Source organism: Trichomycterus rosablanca, chromosome 19 (genome assembly GCF_030014385.1).
Source record: "Trichomycterus rosablanca isolate fTriRos1 chromosome 19, fTriRos1.hap1, whole genome shotgun sequence".
Lineage (NCBI taxonomy): Eukaryota > Metazoa > Chordata > Actinopteri > Siluriformes > Trichomycteridae > Trichomycterus > Trichomycterus rosablanca.
The window spans coordinates 8,447,658-8,468,431 of record NC_086006.1 but is presented as its reverse complement, the minus strand read 5'-3'; the positions used below and the strand labels follow the sequence as shown (position 1 = coordinate 8,468,431).

The 20,774-nt window shown below is 38.8% G+C and overlaps 1 protein-coding gene across 3 annotated transcripts in view; it reads right to left on the bottom strand.

The window, feature by feature from the left end:
• Positions 1-1,018: 1,018 nt before the first annotated feature.
• Positions 1,019-20,774, bottom strand: part of pax7b (paired box 7b) — a 65,979-nt gene continuing 46,223 nt past the window's right edge. For 2 of the 3 annotated variants that reach the window (XM_063015957.1, XM_063015958.1), the window contains exons 8-9: positions 6,999-7,248; positions 1,019-1,223 (exon numbers count right to left, since the gene is read on the bottom strand). In XM_063015957.1, the coding sequence (XP_062872027.1) occupies positions 1,108-1,223; positions 6,999-7,248 (366 nt within the window). In that variant the 3' untranslated portion in view covers positions 1,019-1,107. Of the gene's footprint in view, positions 1,224-6,419; positions 6,466-6,998; positions 7,249-20,774 lie in introns of all 3 variants that reach the window. The other variant, XM_063015956.1, reaches the window with a different exon arrangement.

Below are 20,774 nucleotides of genomic sequence, written 5' to 3'. Positions count from 1 at the left end.
AGAAGAATACTTAAGTTGCCCGGTTAAAATTAATAAAGAAATAATGGTCTGATGTTGTTTTTCATGGTCTTTGCAGAGCCTAGTTCACATCAACTGCAATCGTAATGTTGCAGCATTTTGAAATTGGTAGCAATAGTTTGGGGTAGGTTATTATCTGTTTGAACACTTGATAGATCTTTACAGACACCAAACATCCACAACTTTTGAAAAGAATGGCCATACCATCTAACATTATAATATAAAAGCCCATATGTATTAATTCCTTGGTTTTTTAACAGCATTATTGAGTCTTTGGTTTCCACAAACTTTTGTCCATGTAGTATTTTTGAAAGTAACAGGGTAATTCTTAATACTATGGATTTAATGCATTTAATAAATCAGTAATGTCATTGCTGTCCTGTTATATAGATTAATGATGATGATAATGATAGTGGTGATGATGCTACATTGTCTTCCATTAAACTTGGTTCTGGTGTCTCAGTAGGTAATGTAGAGACAAACAAGAAAGAACTGGAAATTCTTGGCATCCTTTTAGAACACTCACTGAGGACTTAGCTGAGCCAGACACCCCTCTGATAACCCAGAATTCCTGGAATGTTAGACTTGGGATTAAAATGGGAAGTTTGAAGAATGTGCATTATGGGCAATCTGAAACCTTTATATGTGTTTAAACGTCAAATTCAGATAAACAATGTAAACATAATGTTACCACTGCAACAGTTACAGAATCAACCACAATTAGTATGTCAAATATAACTGTAATCCCATCAGTTTCACTCATATAGACAACAAGGTCCAATGATTTAGAATGTGTAATGGCTGTAGTTGTGGATTTATCCAAGCGATACTTGTTTTCTCTTCTAAAATCCAGCAAGAGTTTGAAGAATTTAAGACTGAAGGAAAAGTGAAGATAGGAAATATTACAATGTCCATATTTTAAATGGCTTTTAAATTCAGCCATAGGTAAATAAAGGCTATGATCTTCACTACTTCTCATTTTCTTTCCTACAGCAAAAAAAAAAAAAAAAAAAAAAAAAAAAAACGCATGATGAATGAAGGAAAGCTGGTGAAATAGTGAAACTGTCTTCCAAGCCTAAGATTAGTCCATCAATAAGCTTGGCCCGTCTCCACCTGAAGCAGTCCCAGCACGGCAGAGTGATCGCCCAGCTTCATCCTTCTTTGTGTGGACAAGCTCACGTTCTTTGCCAGGTAGTCCACAGCAGCTGCACACAAATAACACAATACAAATCAATATTTCTGAGGCCTTTACCCCACTAACCATGGGTAATTCCATATTCACTCAAATCTTTTTGTTTTTCTTTTTTCATGTGGATTAAATTAAATACTTATTTTTTATTTTTTATTGTGGACAAGGGAACATTTTGCCCTTTCAAAAGTACAGATTTCATCTAGTTGTATTTTACATTAGGACACTGGGAAATATAGACACAATGTCTACTCATTGAACACTGCTGTAGTGGTATGGGTGCATCAGGGAAGAAAATAGTACTCCAACCAGATGTATGAAACCAATAGCATCCAATAATCACAATGTGTCCACTGATATAAGTAAGATAAAAAAGAAAATAGCCCTAGTCTAACTGTACACCAACACTCAGTGCTGACAGGGTTTGTGTTTCTAATAATAAGGCCAGTGAGTTTAAAAGTATTTAAATATGCAATAACACTACTGCATGTGATACACATACCAGAACATACACTGCCATGTTATTACTATGTTAGTGCCATGTTATTACCATGCTTTGGTTGAAAAATGGGGAACATGAGTGTGAATAAAGTGTACAGAACAACAAATAGGATACAGTCTGTAGGTGTATACACACAGTTCATCTGTAAGGTAGGTGTTGCTTATAAAATAATCAATAGTTGTATGTACCAGATAAGTGTACTTAATAAAGTGCTCCCTAAGTGTACATTATAGCACTCTTGAAACAAATATATAAAGAAGTTATTGTGGTTAATAAGCTTAATTGTAAACCAAAAGTAGAAGTGAAATCTTTAACTGATGGGAACAAAATGTTAAAATAATTTTTAAACAAAACATGTGACAGTTGCTGCCACCATTTAAAATTCCCATTAACTAAATATTACTATTATTGATTCGATTACTATTTTATTACTATTATATTACTATATTATTTTCTTTAAAGCAAGCTATTATGCATTTGTCCATGACGTTTTTCACTAGAATACTATTATTCATTAATAAAGACAGATACTACTGAAACTACTAAAAACTACAAAAAAAATCTCTTGATGCTCAATAATCAAGGTACACAAATCCACAAAGTTGAATCAGTTTGTCTAGACACAAAGTTTGGTATGGAGATACGTTTCATCACTCATCCAAGTGACTTCTTCAGTCTTACTCTGTAAAAACATCTACATGCATAATATGTGATGTTTAAAAGAAAAACAAAAAAAGAAAATGCAAGTGTATCTTGTGCCTATACATAGTAAAGAGGATGGTTAGAAAGGCAATCAAATCTCTTGGTAAAGGAATCTAGGGTCAATATTTAGAAAGTGTGTCTTCTTTTGTGGTGTTTTCTGATTACAAAGCTCCTGATGTATTCTAAACACTAGTAAAAAAGTGATGAAAGATCTATGAACCAAGGAACCTTGTTTAAAATCTATGGCATTATGGTGTCCCCAAAATATTAGAATATGTTCAATAAAGATTTGACTCCCTCTGAAAAAAGACTGAACTGATTATTTAGCTATGTTTAAACTAACAAACACTATTATTCTACCATTCTGGTAACTTTTTAGCTCTCTATATAACAAACCAAACCTTGCTGGTGGGGTGAATCCTAAAAATGTCATATTGTCCAAATTATTTACTAAATAGGGTCTAAATAGTTTAGTTTCATGGGTAAATATACATGCAGAAACTTAATTTCCTATTTCTCTGGTGTAAATTGATATATAATGTCATTTAACTTTTGTAGCATGGCCTCCCAGTTCATCGTTAGTAATTATGATTGACTACAGCTGGTGCTGTAGCTGCTCATGAATGTCACTTGGAGCCACAGGTCCCAAGATCAATTGTCTTTAGTCAAAACTACATGGAACATTACTAATGTTGGAATAAAAATCCAAACTGTCACCATATGCTGAAAGACAAATTGCTCATATGGTCTGATTTAAAGGAGCAACTGCCAAAAAACAGGACTGCTTTAAGTTAGAACCTGCTGGAGCACAGGTGTCTCATTGTGGATGGCGTGCAAGAGCATGGTTCAATATTCTTTTAGCATGTATGTTGCAGAACATGAACAGTTGCAAAATTCATTAAAAATGTAAAAAGTATGTGGACACCTGAGAATGAGCTTGATGGACATTTTATTCCAAAGCTAAAACTATGAGCATGTATTTTAATAATATTGGACATATTGTGGAAATGGGATTTTGGCCCCATTTAGTTCAACCTATTGGACAAGAAGGTCATACTTGCAATAAATATTGGAATCACAAGTTGTTTAAATGGCTTATAAATTGTATCTGTATGGACTCTTATTCTTTAATGTGGCTGAAAAAACACACATACACACGTTGAATCATATCCTGAAGTAATTATTCAGAGGCGCAATAGTACTTTCTAATTTCTGATTAGATGCTACAGCTGATGTTTTTGGGGGGATAAATGAACCACCTGTTCCCTCCTGTCAGTCACTCCTGTCATACAGAGTTTTCCTCCACACATTCTTCATTATCTCTGTCATCTCTGCTTTTCTGCATTCCACAATCCATCAGCTAGCATTAGATCAGGACATGCTACTCATCCAATAATCTACAGTTTTAGGAAAAAGATTGTAAACGCTGTAGAATGACCTGAATTTCAGTATTGATTCATATTTATAGAATGAAAAACTGGATTGGAAATGTATGTGAACCTGTGTATTTAAAATTAGTAGAGTCTTATTTAGCTGGTACTTAGTTTCCATTAAGGTTACAAGAAATTCAAAGCTATTCTGGGATTTATTGCAAATGATAATAATAATAAAAATGTTCAAAAAAAATTTCTAAAAAATAATATTAATTTATAATAAAAAATAATAATATTAATAATTACAAGCAAAACAGTTTTTTTTCACGTCCTTTATTTTAAATTGTGCTTTTGTGCTTTTATTTCTGAGGAAATAAGCGACAAGACTGAATTTACTCCAGCTGTAAAGTCATTGTGTTATTGTGGATTGTTGAACTACCAGGACTTTTCCAGTTTAATGCATCAGTACAATTTATTTCTTTTTTTGAGGTTTGTTTTAGATGGGAGTTGAACAGAGCTTTCTAGAGAACTGTGCTTTATGTAATAGGGCCCCTTTACAACAAATCTAATCTCTAATTTGTAAGACATGTACACTACATGAAGGTACAGTTGTTTGTGGGATTTTGGTTCAGGCAGAATGTGTTTGTCATTAATGACTTGGATAAAGATTGGACCACAGATCATCTTAGATCAACCATAGATCATCTTATTTATCATTAAAGCCAGCACAGTACTGGGTAAAAATACAGTGCCCTCCTTTTTCTATGCATATTTAAAGTATTTAAAATGTCTTGGAATTATAATGTCACACTGAGTAAGACGCAAACAGAGAGGTAAGATTACCATCAGATAGGTAGAACCTGACCTGATTCACCCAAAATGGTGTGACTAACACATCCCCAGAGGGCACCTTCACTTATAAGCTGATCCACAGTCAGGAATTGTCAGGAAACCTTTATCAGCAGCATGTTTGAGGACTAACCGGCTGGTCTATCCCAGGTCGAAGGGCACCAAGTGTCTCGCCCACTAGCAAGGACTGTAACATCTATCCGACTTACACCTCACAAGGTTTCAATTTGACGACACAAGCTAAAGACATAAAGTACAGGGTTCAGATACAATACATGGGCAGAAATTAAGGAGGTGCCAATTAAACCCCTCAAGCTATTATACTTTCCAAAAATGAAAAAAAAACTAATCTAGGCCCAGGTATCCCTGAGTGCTTAATCCACAGTAAGAGTAAACGTAGAAATAGGGGTTCGTGAATTAGAACAAGGCTAAGCTAGGCTAGTGATAAGATGTATTTTTTATTTATTAATTTTAATCAATGTATTAATGTATTATTAATCACTTGCAAAAAAAAGCCTTCTGCAAGCCACACAGCCTAAGAACATGAGACAATACAGCCTATAATTGAAGCATTTAGTGCTTTGGACAGTCATCTCCATTTGCCAATAAAACAGCACTTCCCCTACAACATCATATAAGAGAATTTAAGACCATTTACTTAACAGAATCTCTCCAGATCATCTGGGGTCCTAGGTCCTCTCATGTGCGCTCTTCTCTTTAGCTCACCCCACAGGTTTTTTTTTATGGGGCTAAGATCAGTGGACTGGCAGAAGTTTGATTTTATGTTCAGTAACCTGGAGATACATATGTTTTAGATCAGTCCTGCTGGAAGAGCCAATGACAACCCATTTTTAGTTTGTTGTACATAGCACTGATGTGGATTTGAACATACTGTATTTGAGCTTTGTATACAGAGGGGGGCAAAAAATGTATAAACACTTTCTGTCAGTAGATGTTATCTGTGGACTTTTTGAAAGTTGATTCGAATTACGGTAGCAAAGTGTAATATGATCATAGTTTATTTTAGGACTTATTTTCATCATTAAGTTTCTTTATCATTTAAATATTACAACAAACATTTATACAGGTTTTCTTTTGTGGACAAACTACTATCAGTGAATCAACCATCTTGCATGCATACATCTCTACCAGCCAGCAGAGGCCACAATAGCAATGTGGAACCCTTTTGACCATTCCCTTGTCCAAAGACAAGGTGTCTGTGTGGGTGCCTGGTCTGTTGAAAGCACAGCTGAGATTCAAACTCTCAAGCTTGAGATCTAAACAGTGCTGGGCTGCCGTATAAGAACACCGAACCACCCAAACACAGGTCTTTTTTTTTTATGTACACGCTGTCCGAAAAAAGTCTATCTGATAGCTTGCACTGACAGAGCTATTGTTGCTTTTCTATTGCCATTTTGGAGCCATCAGAGGGGTGTAAACACAATAATTTAAAATGTCAACAATGGCAAAGGTCATGTACTTGGGCTAGAAGAACAAGCCATCATGATTAGTAAGCAAAACGTTTCTAGGTATTAGTATGTTGGCATTATCGTCTGTCCAGACAACTGTGTAAGATCTATCATTGACTGGTAGGGTGGCTATTTTCACCTCTTCTACTTTCACATCTTTGGTCGTAGGCAGCACCAGGGTTGGGCTTATTAACTGTTACTGTGGACGTTGCCAGGCATCTTTCATCATGACAGTAAAAGTGAGGGTTTAAACAAGCTAGCGTGTGGAGAAAACAAGTTGTCAGGAGCAATCAGAGCAAACAGTAGCAGGCACATACCTATGGGTGGGCCAACTGTCCATACCGGAGAAGCTTAGCCTGACAGCTGGCAAAGCAATCACCTACGATTAAACTCTGTGCTCCCTCTATCTTGTCCGAAGCCTTTCTTTCCTGTCGTTCCAGGTTTACTCTTTTAATCCACCTCAGACATACACTTTGTCTCTAGTCTTCCTTCAAGAGACACTCTATCTGCTAGTCCTGATCACAGAGCATACACAGCGTACTCTGAAACTGGCCCTATTTAAGCTGCCAACGTCCCTGGTGCATTTTAATGAGCTATTAGACAAGTATGCTGAGGTATGCTATATTCTTAAAATTATGTTTTTTATAAATGCTAGACTACTTTTTTTTAAGTTCCTATGTTCTAGCTAAGAAATCTCTGTTAATGTTGGAATCTTCCACTGTCCTACAAGGTCACTGATGGGAGATTAAAGGGTGATTTTTTTTTCTTTCCTCTCCAAGTTGCTGCAGACAAAAATTCCCCCCCCCCCCCCCCCCCCCCCCCCCCCCCCCCCCCCACACACACACACACACAAGTGGTAAGGTGAAAGTGAAGTTGTGTAGAGATGCTGTACTCACTCTGGCCGTACTGGCTGTACTGGTAGCCAGCTGCAACGGGGTCCATGCTGTAACTGGTGGAGCTGTAGGTGGGGGTACAGTAGGATTGGGATGAGGCCAGGCTCTCTGCGCTCTTGATGGGCTCCGAGCGCTGGCTACAGCTGCTTGAGATTGAGTTGGAAGCCTCAAGTCCACTGTGCAGAGGCGAGATGGAGAAGTCATGCTGAGGCTGAGGGGCCATGGCGCTCGGGTTGCTCAGGATGCTCATGACCTGAATGAAAGATGGCAGAGTTGGGTCTCAATCAGCAGGACAGCAGGAAGTTGTAGACATACAATGATTAATTGGGTATCAAAACAAGATCAGACAGCTCGAGGCCGCAGAATGGTAAGGGTTAAGTGGAAGCATGAGTGCAATCTTTCATTGCATCCCAAGGGAGCATTTAACGGCTTGAAAACAGCGTTGGAGCAAATGACAAAGTGGGTTGGATGGAGGGAAGGACCATGCAAAGAATGAGAGAAGAGAGCAAGCTATGAGGGAGGGTTTGATCAGATGCCCCAAGCCATCCCACAATCTCAAACCTCATGAATGTTTAAAACATTTCCAATAATAAATGGTAGACACCCCCGGAGACCATAGTACCAGTGTTTTTTATTTACTCATTCATCTTAAATAAAGGCAGTAATGCACCCTGAACAGTAATCACAAACATTTGAGTGCATAAAACAGTTGGCAAGGAAGGAACAGTGGTAAACCAGCTACAGGGTCATGGGTGGCCAAGGCTCATGGGGAGTGAAGGCTGGCCCGTGTGGTCCGATCCAACAGACGAGCTACTGTAGTTCAAATTGCTGGTTCTGATAGAAAGGTGTCAGAATACACAGTGCATCACAGTTTGTTGCGTATTGGGCTGCATAGCCGCAGACCAGTCAGTTAGTAGTGTTAGGTAGTGGTCATAATGTTATGCTTGATCGGTGTAAATATTTTAATATACGCTCTGAGCACTTTATTTGATATACTATGCCAATGATAAGTGCTAACAGGGCATGTGTTTCTAATAAATTGGCCAACAATATTGCTTCACATGATACACACATACTATTCACTCACTCACTGTCTTAACCACTTATCCAATTAGGGTTGGGGGGGGGGGAGGGGTGCTGGAGCCTATCCCAGCTTTTCAGTGGGTGCAAGGCACTCAGTAACACCCTAGACGTGGCGCCAGTCCATCGCAGGGCAAACACACATATACACACACCCATTCACCTATAGGGCAATTCAATGTCTCCAACTTGACTGCAGGTTTTTGGACTGTGGGAAGAAACCAGAGCTACCGGAGGAAACCCCACGAAGACACAGGAAGAACATGCAAACTCAGCACAGAAAGGACCCAGACCGCCCCGCCTGGGGATCGAACCCAGGACCTCCTTGCTGTGAGGCACTCTGCCACCCCATACACAAATACTAGAAAAACCCAAACGACATTGTAGTGCTGAGAATGGTCCACTACCCAAATAACGTCTGGTCAGTGGGGTTCCTATGAGGGTCCATTTTTATTGATAAATGGTGTACCGTGGGTGACAAAGTATTATGATCAACAGCTGGGGTACAGTAATTAATTGTATGCACATAAGGTTCATCTGTATGGTACTGTAGCTTGGTGAGTGTATTTTAACACATTAACACATACATATATGGCAAACTGTACTGCAGACTTCAAAATATTAATAATAATAATAACCATTTTAATAATACATGTATGTATACTTTTACCAAATATTCAGACACAAATCAGTTCTTGTTATTGGTCTTGACTCAACCCATTTAGACTCATTGCTGACTCTTGAGATCTTGGATTTGTCTTGGACTTGAAATAAAATGGTCTTGACTGCAGCCATAGTGAATATTTGCATTGTGCCCAGCATTTCCTGAGTTGGGGTAAATAAACAGAATAAAAAGAAAGAGCTGAGCGATGAAGAAAGGGGATATAGGGTGGGGGCAGAGGTCCTACAGAGGTGAATGGCATCTGACAGAGCCAGCGAGAATGGCTACTTGCAAAAACGCCTCTGTCTGCCACATGCTCCCCATCCACAGCCTGACACAAAGCATCCCCTTGAACATCAGGTTCCCGTTGCGGCTCGCTACGCCCCGCTGGCCTTCGGCCATCCACGGTCCCAGCCTGCTAAACCAATTAGCCATTCACAGGGCTGGTGAGCACAAACCAGGCCCACATGCACATCTTCAACAACATCTATACGCTTAAAGTTCATGAACGCTTCAAATTTACTGAATTAAAAGGCAAAACTTGCTACGTCTGTATGTGGACGCCCTGAATGGCTAAGTGAATTTAGCTTAATATCCTCTGCCCTAAGGTCCTTAGGAAGTGTAATAAAGACACATGGGCTGTGCTGTATATTCTATGTTAAGTCCATATGTAGAGTAAAGCATAGGGTCGTTGTGGTGAAACTGGAGGGAAAAATGTGTGAATGTGGCGGCTTATAAAAGGTTCAGTTATTTCCTGGGATCTGGAGTGTGACCCAGGACACGGGGCTGTGGGTTGGTGCCTGCTCATCCGCTCACTCAACCTAAAGATGCAGAACGGCCAGCTGGACAGAAGACCAATTTAACAGGCATTTAATTGAGCATCAATTATGTTCTGCTGTCTTATATTCTTAAAGTTTAAACACCTACTGACTGTACTGGGCCATTTTTAGCAAGAATATAATGGTGTTAAAATATTTTTTAATGTTTATTTTTAATGTTACATTTCTGCTAAAAAAATATTATTATACTAATTTACATTTCAGATAATATTATAAGTATCATTCCTATCTATATTTTTAATTACAAGTACCATGATGCTCACTGACTATTGAAAAATTTATTTATTTATTTATATGTTCTTATTATATACCAAAAGATGCCATCCATGTACTGTAACTGTAATAATGTCATGAAAGGGCATAATCCTCTGTGATGCCTTAAACTGACATCTAGTTGTAATTGCACACAATTCTGGGTAATAGCAAAGCTGCACCGGGTGTGTCCTCAAACTCTCGGCAGGAGTGGAGTTTTAATCGAATGAGCGGGGCAGTGACACGATGGGTGTCGGGGCAGAGTGCTGGGCGAGAGCTGAGAAAGCACCGGGCGTCTGACACCTCTATTCAGTCATGCGCTTAAGCAGCCTTTACTCTTGCTAATGCTATTATGCTGCTGAAAGACGAATTATTTAAATTTTCAAGTTTTGCATAACCTTATTGACATCAATTAAAGTGGCAAATGGAAAATATTTAGGCATGGGGAGAGGTAGAGCACAGTCTGGATATAAAAAAAAAAACCAGGACCACATGGGGGAAGGAGGCTGTCTGCTCTATTCATGCCCAGTGTGTTGCAGTATAAGGCTTTATCAACCAGTAGCATTTAATAGTGCACAGTTAATAGTGAACCAGTGCGCATAGTTACAGTATTAACCACACTACCAAGTTAAATAAACTGCTGCCTACAAGGTCAATCACAGCCTAACATCAATAACATTGTGTTTTTTCGACAACCTGTATTTTTCCATATCAGTTTAGTCATTTCTAATTCCCACCCAAGTTCTACAGTCATTTTAATCAAAAGACTATTTGCAGGGGTCAAATATGCTCACTAGAACTTCTGACCATGGCAACTTCTGGCAAAATTAGCACAAATATTACACGAGTTGATGTTATTTCTTTAAGCACTAGCCTTTCCATAGGAGCACAAGACAGTGGTACTCATAGTCATAAGGTCATAAGCTCATAGTCAGGTGTCCATATAATTCTGGCCACACATTGTATGTGATGTATTTTTTATTTTATGCCTAATTATTTCATGCTATAATGATTAGACTAGATGTATGTTAGTTTTTATAATGTTTTGGTTTGTTAATGGGTTTTGATCATTACTAACTATTATTTAAGCAAATATTAGGTCTGGATGATATGATAGTTGATGCATATGAATCTATCTACTGATTAAGATTTTAATATTCTGTTTGTAGTATGCTAAAAATAGGTTGTTGGAAGGGAAATATTTGATTCTTTCAGGACTACATGATCAGAGTATAATTAAAATGCACCACAAATGTGGTAGGTACAGGTATATTTCCCATTGTTAAATGAAAGTCTCTTCCACAATTTTCGACACCCTTGGTACAAATGAGCAGCATTTAAAACAATGAGAAACATCCAACCTTTAATTGAAGTAAATTTATTTCCAGAAATATTTTGCATCAATAAATAATTATTTTTAAACCACATGAGCCACAATTATTGAAATTATAGTATTATTGTTATACTATATAGATGCGCAAGCTATAAAATGTCAAGTGAGGAAAAATAAAAGTGATTGTTGCTGAAAGATTGTCCTTTGATAGCTGCTATCAATATAAACGTATACACTTATGTAATCTTCTGCTAAGCTTATCATGCCTCCTCTCAAGGTTTCTTCCTGTAATTTTAAGGGAGTTTTTCCTTGCCACTGTCGCTCGGCTTGCTCAAAAGGGGTTTTTGGTCTGTTGGTCCTGGATTCTGTTAAGTTGCTTTGAGACAATATCCATTGTAAACAGCACTATATAAATAAATTTGACTTGATTTGACTTTACAGACAATAATACAGGTACAGACATATAATAATTACTTAATTAAAGCAGTCTAAACAGTAATAGCATCACATAACCTGGCGATGTTCACTTTTTCTATTACAGTGAATATAATATTTTGTTAAAAATAATACCTGAGGGTAAATGGAAACTTAAAAGTACAACTTGAGCTATGAGGGTGAGTGAGACTGAAAGCCTGACCAGGCTTAGGTTTGTAATCTATGATTTCCTGCCATTACTAAGTAAAAATCAATATTCCTTCCACATGTGTAACCTTTTTGTATCTGATACGGCTGGAGAGCGAAAGCGGGAACACTTGCCAATCATCCCGCTGACAAACAACATCCCCAGGCAATAGAGCCCTCATTCACACACACACACACACACACACACACACACACATACACACCGCAAAACTACCCAACCAGTCTGAAACACACTTTTATTCCTTCAAACTTCCCACCTCCACAACCCCACCCTCTCCACACCCCTCTCCCAGCAGTAGCTGGCCTTTCATTTGTTGTGTGAGAACTGCAGGAGAAGATAATGTCAGGCGGATCCAGTTTAAAGGACATAGCTCCAGGCATCCAGCCCCTCTCACCCGTCCCTATGGCTCTACAGAAAGTCTTAAAATAACAATAATAACTATTTATTTGCTTCACAATCCTCGTGGCTGTTTATTATACTTTTAAAAGTAGAAATTAATTCACTCTGCATTCTTGCAAATTAATAAAGACCAATATTTCTTCATTTTCCTGGTGAGCTGTTTGCATGTAAATTTTGATGAACTGGTTCACAAAGTGACGTCAATTTACTTAATCTCGTTTTAACACTTTGGTAATGAATTGTAACATAAATTACAAGCTAGGCCTTCTTGTCCAGCATTAGTGGGTAGCATGGTCGCCTCACAGCAAGAAGGTCCTGGGTTTGATCCCCAGGTGGGACGGTCTGGGTCCTTTCTGTGTGGAGTTTGCATGTTCTCCCCGTGTCTGCATGGGTTTTCTCTGACAGTCCAAAAACATGCAAGTGAGGTGAATTGACTGTCCATGACTGTGTTTGACATTAAACTAGTGAATCTTGTGTAATGAGTAACTACCGTTTCTGTCATGAATGTAACCACAGTGTAAAACATGACGTTAAAATCCTAATAAACAAGCAGATCTTGTCCAATGTTCTTTGGGCAGACACACGATGGGCAGATACCCCTTCAAAACATATGGATGTTAAATAATAGTCCATATAATTTTGGCCATACAGTGTGTGTGATGTATTTGCTCAGCATCAGAAAGAAAGCATAATGTAATCGGGTAATCAGATACGACTGGACTGGGGGTAAAATTGGGAAAATCTGACATTAAAAAGTGAGAAACATTTAAGCTTTAATTTAAGTAAATATTTAAGAAATTAAAAACCACATGAACTACAATTATTGATGCATCTGCTTTTAATATCTACTTAGTACAACCCTTTTCTGATTTTTATCTGATTTTTCAGTGTGATTTTAAGCTAATTCACCGAAAGTTTAATTTCTTAAAACCCTATTTACTTTACTTAAATAGGAGTGCCTATAATTGTAGAAGCAAATAATAATTAGCACTTGCCTATTTCGTTACAGTATATAGTATTCTTTACGATGCCTTAATGATAACAAAAATAGCATTAGTGTCTTCACAATAAATGCCATAATCGGACTGTACACCTGCTCTGTCTCTTTATTCCCAGGCAGAGAAAAGAAGAGACAGTAGAGAAAATAGAAAAAAGGGAGGACAAAGCCTTAAGGAGGACAGTGTGTGCCCGAGGGTCTGTCTGCCTGCAGAGCAGATAGCACTCCCCTCGGTTTAGCCTTAGCAGCACTGCAATTCAGCTTTACACACACACACACACACACATGGGAAGTATAATCCTAACTGGACTGGATTAGCTGCAGTGTAGGAGCACAGAGCAGTCTGTCTCTGAGGACGATGTTTTGAAGCTAAGCGAGGGTCATCTCAACAGCCCGAAGGTGCTAGAAGGCTATCTCTACAGCACACGACAGCATCTATTCCTTATCCACACTGCAACGCATCATACCACACCCACACAGATTAGCTACCGTCAATAAGTACGTACACCGAATGATACTGAATTTTCAGTATTTAAAAACAACACACCTCCCCGAAGATATTGGATTTGTCGGATTAACAGGCCGAGCGCAGTATGATCCTGAGAGAACGTCTCACTCACACCGCGACATTTACTGAGCATCTGATGCCATGCTGCAGTAATTAAAGCAAAACATAATGCCATTCTATAGTAGCTAGATGCATTTCAGTCAGCATCCATAATCCTCCAAATCCCAACACCCCCATCCCATCTAGCAGTAAATGATCTCTGTTGTAGGCAGACAAACAAACACATTTTATTTAAGGTCATTAGATTAAAAAACCTGAGGCAGCTTTCTGAGATTTCAATGGCCTCAAACATCATCCAATCAGCCCCAGCCAAAACATTAGGACCACCCCTATAAACGTGCATGATGATGCCTATATGCCTATATATTAAATGTTGGACTGCTGGTAGTTACATGTATTAAATGCAGCAGATATAAACATGCATAAAGACTTCAGCAATATGGGCCAAATGGGACAGTGGTAGTCTAGTGGGTAAGGCTTTAGGTTATTAACTGAAGGGTTGAGAGTTCGAATCCCACCTCTGTCATGCAGCCACTGTTGGGCCCTTGAGCAAGACCCTTAACCCTCTCTGCTCCAGCGGCGCTCTGACCCCAGCTTCCAAACAAGCCTGGACATGTGAAAACAGTATTTAATTGTACTGTCTGTCTGTATATGTATATATGACAAATAAAGGCATTCTATCATAATGGCCTGATGACTCGCCAGCCGTGCTGAATACCCACTGACAGTGGTCTGACAAGAAACAAGCCACAAACTGCTGACATGTTGATGGATGGCTGAGACTCATTGATGCCAGAGGACATAGGCTATGGCGTCTAGTACGGACCAACAGAAGGGCTACTGCAGCTTAGATTGCAGACAGTTTTAATACTGTTACAATGTGCAGTTCATCAAACCCATCTGTATATAGGGGTGCATAGTCACAGGCTACTCAAACTGTCTGTTTTTACTCAAGTCCACTGTTGAAAACACCTAGAACGGGCACTCAGACTTTGGAAATACATTTGTACATTTACGGCTTTTAGCAGACGCTTTTATCCAAAGAGACTTACAACTATGTTAAAGCAATTGAGGGTTAAGGACCTTGCTTAGGGGCCAGCGTTGAGACTTGAACCGGTGACCCTCTGATTAACAGTCCAGTATTTTAACCGCTGAGCTACCACTGCCCTCAGTGAAATAGACAATGTATTTTTCATTATTAAGACATATCCAAGTCTCATACTGCATCGTCAACCTTTGCTTTATGAACAATATTTATGTTTGGCCAGGAGGACCACAGACTAACATATACCCCCTCAGACACTGCCCTCAGTGAAATAGACATTGTAGTCATGAAAGAAGGTCGACTGGTCAAACAAATCTTGTTTTTTCAAAATAACGTGGACAAGCTAACGTGATCATCATTTACTGTGAAAGACATTGAACCAGGAGGCAATGTACAGAAAGTGAAGGAACTGCTGGTATTGTACTGGTATTGACCTATGATAGATGGTGCCCTGTCTAACCCTAACACACCCTAAAAGTGTGGATCCCTGCTCATACATGTGCCCATTATAGCTGGTTATATGTACTGGTTATATTGTGCATTTAACTGCAATCTACTTTAAAAATAATCACTTGTATACATTAAATTACCAGCTCATGACTGATGCTGGAGTTAAGTAATAATGAAATCTATCCAACGTCTCGAAGTGGCAGGGAGCAGATGACTGAGATGATTTCCCTTCCCGCCTTTATGTCACTGCCCTAATGGACCACAGCACATTAATTGAATGTGAAAAGAGGAAAAAATAAGGATGGGGGAGGGGCTAGGGGAGATGCATAGGGAAAAAAAGAACCATGATTGGTTAAATAGATGGAGGAGAAATAGAGTAGAGGGGGTGGAGAGGAGAAGAGAGGCGCTTAGGAAGCCTTTAATTGTTTCAAATTAGGTATGTGATTGACAGTGACAGAAAATGGGCACTGACAAGCTGGGTCCTGATGAGGACGATTAGCATGCCGCCAAACAAGCTGTCACTTTTTAGCAACACGTTAGCTATGGGAAATAGTGGGCATATGGATCTTTTAACCCTGTACGCTAAGCCAAAATCCTTACGGACCCTTCAATCAATGATTGATAGATAAATGACTGAATGAAGACTGGGTGGTCAGGTGGTAATACAGTGGTATGAAATTGTGAAATTATTAAAGAAAATAATTCTGACACATTTGTAATGGAATCTGCTTTATTCTGGTCAGTGTTGCAGTGAATGCAGAACAACAAGGAAACACCGGCCTTGGCAGGGATAAAGATAAAGAGTGCGCCAATCCGTTATAGAATAGCCAAGGCTGGGTGTCTGGTGTGCCATATTATGTAATAATAAATCCAGAACAAATATTTTGCAACACAATTTCAAGTATTGCTCCATTATATAAATAAAATTATATATTTTTTATAATTAAGACATATCCAAGTCTCATACTGCATTGTAAACCTCTGCTTTATGAACAATATTTATGTTGGCCAGGGGGACCACAGACACAGACAGATGTGTAATCATTAGGCTCCAGCCAGTGGCAGACAGAGAGCACTAAGGAACACACTACACTCCACGTATTTTTCCACCACTCATATTGGCACCTCGACCAGGCATTACACTGTTAACCCATCCAGCTGGATGGCAGTGATATCTCAGCGGTTAATGTTCTAGTATCTGAAGGTTGCTGGGTCAAGCCCCTTTAGCAAGGCCCTTAGCCCTCAATTGTTTGCATTGTATATGGTCACAATACATAAATGGATACAATACATAGATTAAGTGTCTGCTTAATGTTGCAAATGTAAATTGCAAATGTAAATTGCAGCTGTCCCTTGATTATATATCGTTATGCTATGTTTCGAAGATACTCCTGTGCCACCCAAGCACCCCTTCCCACTAAAAATAGTTTTTCTTAATTTTAACATTTTTATACAGTGCCACAAACAGGCAGGTGAAATACTGCACACTAAATGTCTCAAAGTGCTACCAGCCCTCTCACTAACCAAAGGTTAATGCATCTTGCTGCATGAGAGGCAGCTGCAATCCGATTACTTTTTCCAATATGTATGCACCGCTGTGGGATGAATTCAGGTACGAGGAACAAACATCCCCCTTTGACCTCTCCTCACAGCCAGCTCGGTACGCCTGCTTCGCACCACCGCCCACGTTAAATTAAACGATTGCTTAAAATGATTTCAGAAAAGTGAATCCAAGAATAATGCCAGGTGATGAAGAAGTGGTCGGGATACGGGGAGGGGTGGGGTGTTTGCTATAAACAGCAGGGAGGAGGCACAGCGAAGAATGTCAGGTCAAATTGTTCTTGACAGTGTTAATATCGGCACCTCATAGAGATAATTACATGTAAATAAACAGTGAAATAGCTCTCAGCTGGAGACTGCGGGCGAGAGCGAAACAGTTAGTGACAGCCAGATGGGACTCCAGCAGTGCTTAGTGTGGAGAACGGAAAAAAAAGAGCGAGAGAGATAGTACAGCTTGTGGATCATAAGCCCGTAGTAGCCTAAGACTGAGCTGTGGCAGTAGCAGTCTGTAAGGTTGCAATATTAATCACAGATTTAAGCCAAACAGGATGGTATGACATATGCCATAAGCCATATGAAGGTCCGTAATTGTTGAAAATGCTTTAATTAAGTGTAAACTAAAATGCACTTGTTTTTAAATATATGGTAACTAGTGTATTATAAAATACTACTCTAGACAAGAACCTTACCATGTAGGTAAGCAGTCCAGTGCTGATCCTAGGCTTTTCAGTTAGCAATAGTGTTGTTTTAGTCCACTTTTTACTTCTAATGCATGAGACCTAAGGGCCTAAAGACCATTAATCTACAGTATATGCTGGTCTGACGTTGCCCCCACTTCAAGCTGCATCATCTAGGATTTGCAAAAAACCTGTATTTACAGCTTCTTTACAGAAGCAGTCTGTAGGGTTGCAATATTGATTACAGATTCATGTCCATCAGGATGGTATCAGATATGCTAACCCATGTGAAGGTCTATAATTGTTAAAAATGCTTTCCTTGTGTTTAGATCCAGTGATTTTTGCAGGATAGGTTAGCACCACTTGGCAATGATCGTGAGGCAGGAGTACATCATAGACAGCACCCTTAGTCACACTTTGGGGCTATTAAAAGCAGACAGTCCACCTAAGTCCCAATAAATCATATACAGAATGCTGTGATATTGTTTTTATTAAAACACTGGGCTATCTTTTTTTTTCATTAATTAGGTTTTTTAATTACATTTTTAAAATATATTTATAATATCTAACAACCAAAGTTATATTTATTAATTCAAATACACAAAAAAATATTGCATGACATTTATAGGAAGACTCTTATTCCAAAACATCATTTTGAGCATTTTATATTATTTTTTTTAGCCCCTTAAATTTTGCCTCTCTTTAATTGCACTGTACTTTTGGCATATTGGTTTGATGTTTTGCATTTACCTTCCTATTAAAAGATGATCAAATGACCTATACATTTGTACATACATACTGTACATCTGATACCTTATAAACAAAACCGTAAAACTGTAAAAACTCCACTTGAAAGGTAACAACTACTCACATCACTAAAATTGATTATTACTGACAACAGTATAGTAAGTATTTTATAATTACTGCAGTATTTAAGCTCCTCTGCCTGCCACATAATGTAGCATTTAGTATCTGACCATATTGATCAATGAAGTTTGGGGGTAATACAATCTGCTAAGCAACAAAGTGCTTTTTGCCTGAATGAGTACCAATTCCGTTGGACGAAATGAGTTAGGAAAGTTTGTGGAGAGCCTTCCCAGATGAGTAGAGCCTGTAGTATCCATGAAGAAGTGGGTTCAAGTTCATATTGGCTATGATTTTGGAACTGGACGTTCAACAGGCATAACATTACGACCACTAACAGGTGAAGTGAATAACACTGATTATCTCTTCATTAAAGCACCTGTTAGTGGGTGGGATATATTAGGCAGCAAGTGAACATTTTATCCTCAAAGCTAACGTGTTAGACGCAGGAAAAATGGGCAAGTTTAAGGATTTGAATGAGTTTGACACAGGCCAAATTGTGATGGCTAGACGACTGGGTGAGAGCATCTCCAAAACTGCAGCTCTTGTGGGGTGTTCCCGGTCTGCAGTGGTCAGTATCTATCAAAAGTGGTCCAAGGAAGGAACAGTGGTAAACCAGCGACAGGGTCATGGGCAGCCAAGGATCATTGATGCAACAGACGAGCTACTGTAGCTCAAATTGCTGAAGACGTTAATGCTGGTTCTGATAGTAAGGTGTCAGAATACACAGAGCATCACAGTTTGTTGCGTATGGGGCAGCAAAAAGGATATTAGGAAGATGGTCATAATGTTATGCCTGATCAGTATATATATATATTGGTTTTGTTTTGAGTAGATCCATATTTATAGGTACTAAGTCAGAATACATTGAGTGTAAATTAATAGTGGATAACTGCACTGGAATAATACAAACTACAAAAACAGATATTGGTTGATTACTTGTTTTCCCCACAATATATACTGTAACCATTATTTAATAATGAGACCTAGGGTATTACAAAATACTAGTTAATATTACTCCACACATACTGTATGAAGAACCATACTATGTAGGTAAGCATTCCAGTGCTGATCCTGGGCTCTTCAATTAGCAATAGTGTTCTGAATCCACTTTTCACTTCTATTGCATGTAAGACCTTATAGACCTATCACTAGTTAATATTACTCCACACATACTGTATGAAGAACCATACTATGTAGGTAAGCATTCCAGTGCTGATCCTGGGCTCTTCAATTATCAATAGTGTTCTGAATCCACTTTTCACTTCTATTGCATGTAAGACCTTATAGACCTATCATCTATATGCTGGTCTGAGGTCGTCCCCACTCCAAGCTGCATCGTCTAGGATTTGCAAAAAAAAAAAAAAAAAAAGTATTCATAGCTTCTTTACAAAATGTAAATTACATTTTTCAATATTTACTATTTATCAGGACGCAACAGCTCGCTTTCTGCAGGAAATATCTCTCACTCGCACAGACACTCTTGAATTTAAATAGCATTTTATTGTCTGCCGAAGCTTTTCATCTACGCGTGGGGAATAATGTTTCCTCTCTGGGTGAGAGATGGTGAGAGAGAGGGAGGATAGAAATGAGAGTAAGGCCAGAGGACAGACCACTGAGAGAGTTTTTAAGAGAGGGAAATATAGATGGATAACAGCAATACGCTATTATTATATACGTGAAGAGGTTTGGAGTGTTGAAGTGGACTGAAAAATATATTGCTGGATTCTATTTCTCATCACATGTAGTTTTGTTAGAAATGTTGCAACTACTTTTATTATTTCAACTTTATTTTAATTAGTTTTTGCCTTTTTCACCCTGTTCTTCAATGGTTAGGACCCCCACAGGACCACCACAGAGCAGGTATTATTTAGGTGGTGGATCATTCTCAGCACTGCAGTAACACTAACATGGTGGTGGTGTGTTGTGCTGGTATGAGTGGATCAGACACAGCAGCACTGCTGGAGATTTTAAATACCGTGTCCACTCACTGTCCACTCTATTAGACGTTCCTACCTAGTTGGTCCACCTTGTAGATGTAAAGTCAGAGACGATCGCTCATCTGTCGCTCATCTTCTAGACCTTCATCAGTGGTCACAGGACACAGGCTGTTGGCTGAGAATGATCCACCACCTAAATAATACCTGCTCTGTAGTGGTCCTGGGAGAGTCCCGACCAATGAAGAACAGGGTGAAAGGGGGCTAACAAAGCATGTAGAGAAACAGATGGACTACAGTCAGTAATTGTAGAACTACAAAGTGCTTCTACATGGTAAGTAGAACTGATAACATGCACAGTGTGTGTAGAAACAAGAAGGTGGTTTTAATGTTATGGCTGATCAGTGTAAATGTATTATATAAATGTAATTATATGCCTCTAACTTTGCAGTAACAGTTTAGGGAGGGCCCTTT